The sequence below is a fragment of the Nymphaea colorata genome, chromosome 4 (genome assembly GCF_008831285.2).
Source record: "Nymphaea colorata isolate Beijing-Zhang1983 chromosome 4, ASM883128v2, whole genome shotgun sequence".
Taxonomy (NCBI): domain Eukaryota; kingdom Viridiplantae; phylum Streptophyta; class Magnoliopsida; order Nymphaeales; family Nymphaeaceae; genus Nymphaea; species Nymphaea colorata.
Window position 1 is genome coordinate 20,826,402 of NC_045141.1, and position 12,907 is coordinate 20,839,308.

Below are 12,907 nucleotides of genomic sequence, written 5' to 3' on the forward strand. Positions count from 1 at the left end.
TGTCTATACATAAGTAAGAATTATGGAGGAATTAATGTAAGAATAAGTTAATTTTTGTGGCCACATGACCTACATCTGGCCTCCGCAACTCATACCAATCATTATTTGAATCTGCACCCGTTTGTGGCTGCAGGAGTGCCACGGATCACCGTTTAACTATATTTTTAAAATATCTAAGATATTATATTTTAAATGATTTTTTTTTTGTACATTTACATTTGTTTTTTAAAAGCTAATTAGTTTTAGCCAAATTACAACCGATTCAGGAGAGCTAGTGAATTGGCCAATAATTCTGCATTATTTATTTTATAATACACTGAAGCAAAATCTAAAATTAAATAAAACAACGACATTATATGGATATATTCTTTTTAAGATCATTACTCGCCACCTAATTAAACCCGATCTATTAAGACAGTGGACTGACGGCCTTTCATTTCCTAACGGTCCTGTTTGGACCTCAGGAAGAAAAGCAAACTTGCGTTATCCTCGCGCATGGTTGCCGCGAATTCAGCTCCCCAAAATCGCGGGGGGAAAGTCGCACCAAAATCCTGAATAAGTTGGTGTTTTTCTTTGCGGTCTTTTCTTTCGGACCTTCCCCCAAGAATCGAGACTTTGAGAAGGAGAAGAGAGAAAGAAAACCATGGTGGCACTTCTTACCCGCCGATTCTTCGAGACGCTTCTTTCTTTGCCTCGCATTCTTCGCTTCGTGCATTCCCCGTTTGGCTATGGGTCCCGTCGACATCTTGGTAACAGCTTCGCTAGATCTGGATCTTTGGCTGACAATTTCACGAAATCTTCGGATCTTATCCGTTCCAGGTTCGCTAGAGATCGGTTGGGCAATGTGTTTACTGTGCTGGGACTGGGGCTTGGACTTGGTCTCCCGTCGTCTCCGGTGCTCGCGAACTCGGAGGAGGGCGAGAGCTCGAAGGGTCGGCAAGAAATGAGGGAGAATTCGAGCGAGGAAGGTCCACGGCGAGGCTTGGCCGTTCTTCTCGACGAGCCGGGGGAGGGGGAACCGGGATCCGATCTATCGTTGCACAAGAGTTCGAAGTTGGACGCTGCGGTAGCCAACGGTGGCGATCTGGGGAGTTCCTGCGTACCCGCGGCGAAGAGTCTGGGGTTTCGGAAGTTCAAGATCTTCATCGGGTACGATCCCCGAGAGGACCTGGCCTTCGAGGTGTGCCGGTACTCGATCCTGAAGCGTTCCTCTATTCCGGTAGAGATCTCTCCGATAGTGCAGTCCGATCTGCGGAACAGGAATCTGTATTGGCGGGAGAGGGGGCCGACGGAGAGCACGGACTTCTCTTTCACTAGGTTTCTCACTCCGTTCCTTGCTGGGTTCGACGGCTGGGCTCTCTTCGTCGACTGCGATTTCCTCTACACGACGGACATCAAGGAATTGGTGGAATTGACCGACGACAAGTACGCGGTGATGTGCGTTCAGCACGACTACGCGCCCAAGGAGACGACGAAGATGGACGGAGCGATCCAAACGACCTACCCGAGGAAGAATTGGTCGTCCATGGTTCTCTACAATTGCGGGCACCCGAATAATCGAATTCTTACGCCCGAAGTGGTGAACAGCCAAACTGGAGCCTTTCTGCACAGATTCACGTGGCTCGAAGATAGCGACATAGGCAACATTCCGTTCGTCTGGAACTTCCTTGTTGGGCACAATCGAGTCGTCGAGGACGATCCTGAGACTTTCCCCAAAGCCATTCACTATACGCTAGGGGGGCCTTGGTTTGAGAGGTGGAAGGATTGTGAGTTTGCTGACCTCTGGGTGAAGGAAATGGAGGAATACCAGGCAAGCAAATGTGGTGGCCTGAAGGCCAACTTGGTAGAGCCTGTGGTTTGAGAAGCGTGTAAGTGCAAGTTTCTCGATCAATGGCAATTGCCGGACATGGCATCTACAGGACCGTTCTGTTAATTCTCCCGCCCTTTTGTTACTGTTCATGATCTTGCAGCAGAATTTGTCCATTGAAAACTCGGAGATGGTGCTCAGTTTTTGTCAAGTGGACATGTAGTCATAGAGGTTAATCTGTAAGCTTTTCATTATTTTTTCATGATTCGATTCTTTATGTACATTGTCCGAGCGATTTTGTTCCTCCCCGTCTGTCTGGTGTTAAGTCACTGCTCCTGCTAGTAGGATTATTGTTGCAGGTACTTGATCATTCTATGTAACCTAAGGAGGCATCGATGCTGGTGGTGGCAATATTTATTTTCAGGATCTTCTCTGCCTCGTTGAATCAAAATTTGTTATTGGAGAAAAGATAATGACATGAATCGATGAAGTATATTTTTGTTTACTTTCTGGTGAGTGTTTTCTCTGATAAATTAGTAGTTGATACACGTCTTAGTCAAGGAAGCAACATGGTTGACTTCTGGCTGTAATTCCAGCAGGGAAGGGGCCTGATCTGATCTCAATCTGAATGGTTCACCTCATATGCTGCGTTCCAGGGTCTTTTGGTTCTACTGGATCTTAGGAAGGTAATCTGCAGAAGCACTGTGGAGTTATCCGTTGCTTTATAGCTGAAGAGAATCTCGCTCAATTGCCTTGCAAGTGCTTGGCCTAATAGCCGTAACCCATTCGGCCAAGCCATTCGAATGATACGATCTTTCCTAAAGTTATCTTGGATATATGGTAGTTCTAGATTCAAGGGTCGGTGTTTTTACTTGAGTTAGATGTGACTGGATTTGGCGTCCTCTTCCCGTCCTCAACGTATCAGCTCCCCTTCATAATGTAGGATCTTGTGAAGACTATAGCTTCCGGAGAAAGTTGGATCAGTAATTTTAGCATAAAACACAAAACAATGTTCGCAAAGGCCGCTTGTTGTTGCAATACCGAAACAAGTAAGAACTTGTGGTGTTTTGGAATGAGTCTCTTGTTTTGATATATAATTTTAGTTTTAAGAAGAATGAGCAACTAAGTCAGAAACCTTGTAGTAGTTTCGAAGCTACTTCATGTAAAATTTGGTGTTCCGAAGCTACTTCATGTAAAATTTGTTTTCTGTTCTTTCAGCTTTGACATGAACACTTATCGCACTAACAAATGCATCTTTTGTGTCGAAAGTCTACCCAAGACCAATTTGAAGAAGTAACCAACTTCATTGTTAGTTAAGTTTGAACTCCATGTTTTCCTTACATACACAGCGAGACCCCGAAACAGTTTAAAGTTTAAGTTTTTGAGGCTCAGACCCTTGCCTCTAGGGTTCGTGGTGGTTGCTGATGCAAAAAAATATGAACATCGCACAAAGATGTACTTACATTTGAACATTTAACGTTCCGCCGCCGGGGGTAAGGAATATAAAGCACAAAAATAGAGATTAATTTTCTTTTTGAAATTTACGGTGCTTTTGTAATTTATTAAAAGTTATGCACCTTTTCTCAACGTATTCTCAACCAAACATTTTTAACTAATGACAGTCAGGGTCCAAGCCAAAACAGACTTCACTGTGGGCTAGATAGATTAGTACTTGGGGAAGCAAGTTCAGTTTAAAATTGCAATATAAATCTTGTAGGAAAAACATGCAATAAAAGTGGAAAGAAATAACTAGCATAGTTTCAAATTTGGAAAAGATATTCAAGATTAGTTTGAAATCGGAATTTTGTACCATTTCCATCTCAAAGCAAGCAAGATGTTTGCCGTCAATGAAATTTTGCTGTCAATCTGCGACCAGTTGAATGAGAAGCGTAGCAGTCTCACAAATCTCTCTCTCTCTCTCTCTCTCTGTGTGTGTGTGCAAATCCTATGTAGTATAACTAATAGATATTCTTTATTGTTGCAAGTTGTAGCTTGAAGAACAAAACAGCCACATCACATGCAACTGTGCTGTGGATGTTTATTGATAGCAAGTCAATAATCATATCCATTCGCTCCTGCCCAACTCACTTTTAGCACGAACATCATGCATGTGAATGTAAAAAGACTAAGCGGGGAAGTCTGCTAGGACGAAGAAACTTCAGATGGTTCGAACACTCGGTTGTGGCAAGTTGAATCACAAGGATAAGGGCAATCAATCTGCACGAATGGGTGGCGGTCGTAGAACCAATCTGCAACTGCTTTTGCAATCGGCTGGCATTTCCAATAAAGAACAAAAAAGGCAAAGAAAAGACAGCATGTCAATATATTATAGTTGATTGATATCAATCACTTTGAAAAATCAGGCTATCATGCATTATGCACGTGTCGGTTGTATAAAGAAACTCAAAGGAGAAGATGAGAAGACCTGTATGCTGAACTCCTAAACCAGATCCTAGGTACCATCTCAAATGTTGATTGTTAAACAAAAGGCTTTTAGCTTCTTGGAGCAGAACTAATGCATTAGGGAATTTGAACTAATATATCACCCTCCCAGATCCTAGGTACCATCTCAAATGTTGATTGTTAAACAAAAGACTTTGAGCTTCTTGGAGCAGAACTACTGCATTAGGGAATTTGAACTAATATATCACCCTCCCTCCTTTACTTGATGTCCTGCCATCTTGGCTTGCAAATGATGATTTAATTTCAAAGTTCGCATCAAGTTGTCCTGGTTATTGGATAGGTCACCCAGTCCATGCGACTTTATAAACTAGTGATCACAAATAAGCGCTGTGTTTTGGCGAAGTAATGGTGCAGTTCTAGGAGAATTAAAAAAAAAAAACTTGGGTAATCTTAACGTTGGAAATAATGAAAGTAAAAAGAAATGAGCGGTCATCTTACAGTTTTATCTAGCAATGGAGAATCTGATCTCAACCATGTTTCCTGCATCTCTGACTGGCAGTGAGCGTAGCATGAGTTTATAAACATGCCTCTAGCTGGATCTCTGTCAACTCCTTGCAGTGCTCTTAGGAAATCCTGCCTAAACCCTGAAATTTAACAAGTCAAATTCAAAATAGTACCATAAAAAGAAGACACCATGTCAGTACGTTAAAGAACCCATGTTTCCTTAAACCTATGTATGCCTACAAATAACGCAATATTTATTTGGAGTCCTAGTGAATTTAAGGATACATTATTTATTACTTGAAACTCAACACTTGGACAAAATAAACTTAGGCACCCTAATATAAACTCTTCATAATATTTGCCGGGTTGTTATCATATCTGTATGGCAATTCCAAGAGCAGAACAAGGAGCTAAAGAGGTGGGTGGAAACAAACTTCACACTGTTAATCTGCGCAAGAAAGGAACTTACCAGGAAGTATAAATGACCAATTTGGTCATTTATCTACACAGTTGAAGGTGCTACTTGAAGGTTCAGAAATGGGACTAGGAGAGTCAATATTCAGCAAAACAAGAAAACGATGTTGATCATCTAAACATGCAGCGGAAGAAAAGGCAGCTGATGTGTTTCTAAATAAGTAATACAATTTTCTGTTTACAAAATCAAAACATCTCTGTTTTGATGCTTATACAGTTTGGCTTTTTCGCAAATTGCTAAGGATCTATGGTCATGGTGCTCTCCAATCTATGAGCTCTTCAATAGGTATTTCAATTGAACCAGACCAAATGTTCATGCTTTTCTGTAAGAACACTGATCTAGTTTAGTTTGGAATAGAAGGATCTATCAATAGGTCCTCTATTAACTAGGAGCTTGATCATTTCCATGTGTTCCACAAAAAATAACATAAAAAACAGGATAATTTTCAAGAACAGCTTAGTTTAACCACTTATTTCATCATGACAACTATCTAGCACGGACAAAGACAAAAAAAATTTGCACCTTCCTAAACCAAAAAAAAAAAAAATCAAGTTCTTTTATCACATGATGTTTCCAGGAGTACTGAATTCAAAAGAAATATGCACAAATAGGCAAAATTCAAGAACAGCTAGAATAATTCAGGGGTTTAGGTGTGGCAAACCTTGCATTGTCTCTATCTGACTTGGATTGCACTTCTTGATATCAAGCTTGCAGGAGTGCCAATATCCATGAGGATCAGCAACTCCTGGTGCCAAGATGTTCTTTATCTGGAAATTTAAAGACACTTTATTAGGTTCTTAAATGAAACTGCCATTATGAAGTGAAAATGGGAATACTACTACCAAAGCACATTTTTTTGTGTGAGTCTTCTAGGCAGGGTCAGGAACTTATGTCACACTATTATGTCTTTAAATCGTTGGTTTGCAGTAATACCGGCAATGATTTTCACAGAAACATCCAAGTGTGTATTCAAAAATATCTGTCGCATTGTTAATGACAGTATGTCATTTTATCAAATCCTAAGATATAAAATATAATCTGTGAATTCATTTGAGTCCAGGCATCCCATGCATACTATGAGGAACAAAGAAATGCAGTATAATAGAAATTGGAAGGCAAAAAGAGCAATGTATATGTACCTGCCACGAATCATATGCTGCATTCAGTAAGAAAATTGGTGTTCGAATTTGTTGTATAACATTTTGCGGGAAGAAGCACTGCATGGAATCATCCAACTTTAAGTAAAATACAAATGATCAACATGAAATCGTGTATGAAAAAGTAGCATACCAAACTTGGTTTAGTTCTTGACGTGCAATATGATGGTAAATTATTTGCAGATCCCTGTAAGAGAGAAAGGCATTGCTCAGCTTTCATTAATAACCAAGAAGATTGAAAATAAGATCCTTCCGCAAAAGACTGGCCAAATTTCACTTCGGTTGCCATTTCCTATAAAAGGTGGCTGTAGCTTATAGGAATACCAAGACACTTGCTTCAGATAAAGAAATGGATTGCATAGATACCTGTAAAGTCACAACTTCGTTGTAGTAATTTTCGATATGAGCAGCTCCTGAAACATCTAATCTGCACCATTAAAGTGTGAATAAAACTTTTGGAGAAAAACAATTGTTCATATCCTTCTAACAGAAGGTAAAGAACCTCATTTTCTTGACAAGTATGCCAAAAGTAAACTTACGCATTAATGAAATATCCAGCATCAGCAAGACATTTTACTTTGGCACCCGTTGGTATAAGGGCACGAAAATTATCACAATGAAGTATGGTTGTCAAACCACCAGCTGAACAACCTGACAATATAGCCTATATCCCATCGTCGGTCACAAAGCAATAGAAGTACGTAACTAAATTACAAAAGAAAAGACGAAAGGAAAAGGTAATGCACTTGAATGATACATTTTCTGCTTTACTCATTCCCTTGGCCAGTAAATCATCAATTACAGCACGAAATATCCTGGCTCCTCTGAAGTGAAGATTTAAGGCCTAATACAAGAAAGCAACGTTGTTCAAAAGCAGTAAGAATAATTGAGCTGCATCTCAGTGCCAGATATTGTATATGAGATCAAAATTAAACACAATCAGGGATGACATACAAAAAAGTACTTACAGGATCTACTTTCTCTATGTCTCCAGTGAATGATGCTCCATCACAATAACGGACCTTGACCCTATTCCAGTTGTAAAAATCTAGAGAGTAACACGAAAGTGGCAGTAGTAAATTTAAAATTACTAGGGACGTTGTGAATCCAATTATCGATATTTAAATCTAACGGAGTCCAAAAGGAAAAGCATAAGGAATAAGGAGATGAACAAAATCAAGTAAGTTGGTCAACAGAGCAGCTTCACATGATGGCTACGTGTTAACAGGATCATAAAACAGTACTAAGAACAAAATTCATCTTTCTGTTTGATGAAATAAGTGATTAGGCAATTGTGCATGTTTCTCCATATTGTTTGTACCACTTATGCATTGAGAAAAGTAGATTACCTGGATTAAGTGATTGTTTATTTCCCAAAATCCCTGAAAATGCAATATCCTTAACCATGTGACTGGATGAGCCTAGACGAGTACTTTTTCGTGCAAGACAGGTGGTAATATTGTTGCACCATCCTCCTCCCTGTGAAGCAGTAGCGAATGATACACTACGTCAGCAGATGGCAGAACAGTCTAAACATTTGTCGAATGATAACCATAAATTCTGAAAACGGTTATTCAGCAACTTCATAAATTTTGAAGAGATTTCTCAAGAAAAATCGAAATGCACAAACAATAGTGTTTTTGATACAAACAATGACACCAGTGACTTCCAGACTGGTAGCCGCGATGCCCATACATGACTTGTCAGGAAGAACATATTTTGCACCTTACATTTTACCAATATCTGTGAGACAGGTTGTGTCCATGGAGAACGTGCAGACTGGTCCTTCAGAACCAACAAGGGCTATAATTTCTCCCATAAATCTCAAATATGCTCCAGATAACTGAACAAGCATTTTTCTAGAAATCTTTTCTTGCCCTCGGGTTTTGTTTACCAGTCCATAGCCCATGTTGAAGTGGATTGCCTATCAAAGGTCAACATGTGGACTCAAGCAAGATCGTAATATGGGTCGAATCAATAATGTTGGACAATCCAATCCATTTATGCGCAGAACAAAAACATTATAGCCAAGTAAATGAGAACAAAAAGAATTGAGCATGAACCAAGATAAGCCGTGAGCGGGATAGACTAAGAAAATAGAAGATTGTTTTGTAGTGCATGACCTTTTTCATAATAATAGAAGGAATCATACTAATAGGTTATATGTTAAGTTGTGCATGACCTTTTTCATAATAATAGAAGGAATCATACTAATAGGTTATATGTTAAGGGAAACTGGAGGCCCTTTAGCTTAAACAAAGGAATAACTCACCTCAATGTGGACAATCCAGTTATTTATCCCTGCTCCGGAGCCCCTGTCGAGATGATAAGCAGGTGGGCTTCCATCCAAGCAAACTGCACCATAACACAAGCTTACACAAGGAAATGATACTGAAGAATTGGTTCAGAAACTTTGGAGTTCTTAGAACGTTAATGACCTGCCCCTTTTGCCACTGCATTTTCAACGAGGGTCATGCCAACAAAGAATGCATTTGCTTTCAGTGAGACCACGGCGATTATGACTAGTAGCCACAGAAGCCCATTTCCTTTTGCAGCCATCTCCCTGATGAAAAGAAAACCGAAGAGGTAGATCAGTTTATCGGAATACAGAACATAGATATTAATTGGATCTCCTATAAATAAAGGATAGATTCGATGGTTCACATTGACACTTCGGAGCCGAGAGAAGTATTGCAAAAGGTTTATGATGGCCAAGTACGAAATTGCGCAAGAAGAAACAAAGCCTCTGAGGGTTTATATCGTGGTGGGAGGGGAAGGAGGGTGGGGACTTAAAATTACTGGAGCAACTCACTGAGAGTAAAACAGTCAATGTGCACATGAAGAGCTAATTTCATTAAAGTCACCACAGCGATCCAACTACCAGGTCATCAAAGTCACGCTTCACATGTCTCACTTCTTCCGATGGGCGAGGATGCTTTCATGTTGAAAAGCCAAAAACTATCAATTTGCAACCACTCGCCAACAGAAAAAAGTGCGGGAAGGCGAAAAGGAAAACAGAAAAAGCAGAACATGGCCTGCGAATGGAAATTGAGCGAGAATGTCTACTTGATGGGAGCAAAAGGAAAGCAGAATCAACCTAAGATCAAATTAGCACTCGAGGTTCATCAACCCTAAGATAACTCCAGCTTTGTGCAGCAGATTCCTTTTTTTATCTGTCTTTTTTAGTTTTTTAGCCAATGAAAAAGTGTACCATACGACCGGGCTCCTCCAAAAGCTTCAAACAAAAGAAGGATATGTTTTCTGACGTGGTTCCTTCATAAAGGAAAGAGCAAATTTTCGAAAGCAAAAGTAGATCTTAAAAAGAACGTAACTACTCACAGGTGGCGAGATAGCAATGAAGCAGACAACTAATTTTATTTATGAGAGCGTGAGTTGTTCAGTGAGCTCCGGCCACCAGCTTTGCCGGTAAACCTGAGGCTGGACAGAAATTTGTGATTCACTGAAATAAGCTGTACTCAACTAAAACAGAATCTCATGCAAAAGAAAAATGGAAGAAAATGAAGCCCACGACAGAGAGAAATCTTTCACATCCACAGTTTTGGGACAGCTGCAGCTGGAGCTTGCAGAGGACAGTCATTCCAAGAAAAATCCGGCGTAAAAAAAAATCGATTCGTTGCCAACAGAAATGAAAAAGGAAAAAGAAAAGAAAATGATATAAAGCTAAGCGACGCCGAGTGGATCTGAAACTTGGCAGACAGAAGAGCAAATGTAAATTAATTCCCCTAGAAATGAAAAAAAAAGGGGGCTGCCGTGATCCAGAAGCCCTAGAAAAATCGATCTCCGCCATAAATTACGAAAACTTACAGCGGAATTATCACTCTTGGCTACAGATGTGAACCAAGTCGTAAATAAAGAAAGTCGATTGCTCAAAAAGAATAATGAGAGGCCGCTCCTAAAGATTACTAAGCAGCAGTGTAAACGATAAGCAAAGAAATATGTACTAAGAACCGATCGCTCAGCTTGAGGTTCCAAAAGAAGAGCAACCCGAATGACTGCGGGAACTCTCAAAGATGAAAGAGGAAAGAAAATTGAACGGAAAAAAGAAAAAAGCAACCAGAATCCGTTCATCATGATCAGCAGCTTTAGAAGAAAGATTCCCGTTTCCATCAAAGCATAACAGTTTGAAGGCCAGCAAACCTTCGTTCAACGCCAAAGCCGGAACTCAAGCTTCGGTTACTCAAAAGTGAAAACCGGCACCAGCTGGCTGGAATTCAAACATTCCGCCCGGCTTAATCCTCGTCCATGGACGCACTCACCGAGCTCAGACATTAACCTGATTTTGAATTTCCAGGCAGCTTCTCACCTTTTCGCGGCACCGATCCTCGGCGGGAAACTCGGCTCCTGGAGGCTTCCACTCAGAAAAGAAGCGCGCATCAAAACAGCAATATTAAACGGAGTTCCTAACGGATTCCAAATGATTTTACGGATCCAACGTTGAATCTACCACGTTGATTGCTTCATCTTTTATCCATTTACGGCCTCCTGCAGTTCCTTTTCATCTTCTGCATTTAAGAAATCCGAAAACCAGAAACACATGAATCAAAGCAGAAGGCGTTCGTTCGCTTTTGCTCACCATCAATGCGGTGAAATCGACGGGTAAGTAAATTCTTTGCTTAATTAGAAAGAAAAGAGGAAGAAGGAAGAAACCCAACGCAAAGACAAAGGGTGATTCGCTTGGCTTTCCGTGTCAAGTACTGAAAATTTTTCATTAGTAAAACGGAATTCCATGGGAAGTAACCTCCTCATCGGCGGTAGCGGTAGTTCGATTTGTGTGGATCTCGGGAGAGAGGGTCAGCAGGCGCAGTAAATGGGGCGTCCGCTGGTCAGAGAGAGAGTGGGCCCCGTTAACGCGGAGTTCACGCTGATTGGGTCCGAAGCAAGAAAAGAAAGCCATATGCGCCTTTAACGCGCTCGCTGCTCTGCCTCGCACTTGGTTTTTGTTTCTTCCGGCCGCGGCGGTGGATTGGCGGCAAGAGATCCGACATCTCCTCCGTCCATCTGTCTTCCTTTTCTTTGGATGGACGGCTGCCATGCACTGTCGGTGGGCGGTCACATATTATTTGATGGCTATGGCTACTGAATGAAGGGACCAATGACATATTCGACTAATTTTATTCATTTTTTAAAACATCGTTTTTAGATTTTTCACTATTTTATGTAAAACATACATGAAATTGTACATGCATATAAGATATAATCAACTTAACTTGCTATATTGGACCTGCCAATTATCTCTTTCCAAAAGGATCTTCTGCACATGGTAAGGGTCACCACAATATTACATCACGAGTGAGCATTTATCATCTATTATAAAAAAAAAAATTGATTTCTAACTTTTTGAGATTCCTCCGACGTGATTTCTTATATTATACAAATTCTAAGCAATGGATACGACACCGGCCCGTGAAATTTGACAACTATAAATTGATTTTTAATTAAAGTTTTATTAACATGTCAACTGAGATGGAGCTTCATGGGCTCACATGCGGCAATCCTGCCTCATGGTTTTAAATAATGGGCCATATGATATGGCTCCCCATGTCACACCTGTAGCGGGAGGATAAGATAGATATCAATGCGATGCGATGACATTGTCACCTTCCCTCATAATTAACAAAATATATCTACATCTACACGCATTATATTTATTGGGAAGGGCTAAGATCCGAGGATTTAAGATCATGAAAATGGGTCGACGGACCATAGATCCGTGGTGATTTGATGTCGTTGGATTCGGATATGGTGCATCCGCTAACAAATCCGGTTAATCAGATAGTCGAACTTCCGTTTCCACATTTAAAGGAAGAAAATGTCAGTCGTTTTCAGATCTGATTATTACACCACAACTGAACCCGATCCAAAACCTGACTTGAGATGGAAAATCCAATACAATGGAATCTAAACTTGAGTTTGAATGTAAGAGACATTAATATTGAAAACCTAATTAACCCGGAAAGCATTCATCAAAAAGCTTCCTTTTTTTTTTCTGCAGTTGGATGTAAGATATCTAGAAATCCACAATCGAATTATGGTAGATGCCATTCTCCAATATCCAAGTTTCAGCTTGGATTTCTAGATTTTTCCACATGCAACTGATGTGAAATAGCTTCAAGCGAATATTCAATCAAAATCTAATCCATTGATCTTCGATAAAAATTACCAACTTGCATGACCAGAGCAAACTCTGCTAAATTTCATCTAATCTAAGTCTCACATCTAATCTATGGTTAATTCTATTCTATATCCCAAAAAAAAAAAAAATCATGACACTCTCAGCTAAGCCAATTTTGTAAAAAAAATTTGTTTTATGAAAGCTAACGAGTTTCCAAAAGCATGATTTTATTTCTTTGTTGTGTTTTACCGCAAGAATAGATCGATTTATCTACGATTGAATTCTATTGTATTCTATTAGCTCGAGAGACCATTGTCAATACAAAAGAAATATTGGGAAATCAAATCAATAAAATACAATAAATAAACTAAATGTATGGCAAACCCAATTTAGATAACACCCAATACTCTAAAAACTTGGTTTTAGAG

The 12,907-nt window shown here is 40.0% G+C and overlaps 2 protein-coding genes across 2 annotated transcripts; one reads left to right on the top strand and one right to left on the bottom strand.

Annotated features, from left to right (window-relative positions):
• Positions 1–436: 436 nt before the first annotated feature.
• On the top strand, positions 437–2,641 carry LOC116253312 (protein CDI-like). Its single transcript, XM_050077666.1, has 2 exons — positions 437–2,297; positions 2,407–2,641. Exon 1 carries the CDS (start codon positions 644–646, stop codon positions 1,859–1,861), a length of 1,218 nt encoding a protein of 405 aa, XP_049933623.1. The 5' UTR covers positions 437–643; the 3' UTR covers positions 1,862–2,297; positions 2,407–2,641.
• A 1,116-nt stretch (positions 2,642–3,757) lies between these two features.
• On the bottom strand, positions 3,758–11,177 carry LOC116253311 (pectin acetylesterase 8-like). Its single transcript, XM_031628074.2, has 14 exons — positions 11,020–11,177; positions 10,671–10,869; positions 8,785–8,909; positions 8,619–8,701; positions 7,696–7,825; positions 7,315–7,394; positions 7,104–7,190; positions 6,886–7,010; positions 6,713–6,773; positions 6,480–6,533; positions 6,329–6,406; positions 5,851–5,956; positions 4,709–4,854; positions 3,758–4,078 (listed from the first exon to the last, which is right to left on the bottom strand). The coding sequence occupies exons 2-14, from the start codon at positions 10,739–10,741 to the stop codon at positions 3,950–3,952; spliced, it is 1,275 nt and encodes a 424-aa protein (XP_031483934.1). The 5' UTR covers positions 10,742–10,869; positions 11,020–11,177; the 3' UTR covers positions 3,758–3,949.
• Between the last annotated feature and the right edge of the window lie 1,730 nt (positions 11,178–12,907).

What these genes read in the sequence shown, in the direction of transcription:
- LOC116253311 (XM_031628074.2), bottom strand. Translation starts at nt 10,741, where the DNA reads ATGCGCGCTTCTTTTCTGAGTGGAAGCCTCCAGGAGCCGAGTTTCCCG. An exon ending in TAAACAATCACTTAATCCAG is followed by an intron (nt 7,395 to 7,695) that starts GTAATCTACTTT and finishes GTTACTCTCTAG; the next exon opens with ATTTTTACAACTGGAATAGG. An exon ending in ACATAGAGAAAGTAGATCCT is followed by an intron (nt 7,191 to 7,314) that starts GTAAGTACTTTT and finishes TTCTTGTATTAG; the next exon opens with GCCTTAAATCTTCACTTCAG.
- LOC116253312 (XM_050077666.1), top strand. Translation starts at nt 644, where the DNA reads ATGGTGGCACTTCTTACCCGCCGATTCTTCGAGACGCTTCTTTCTTTG.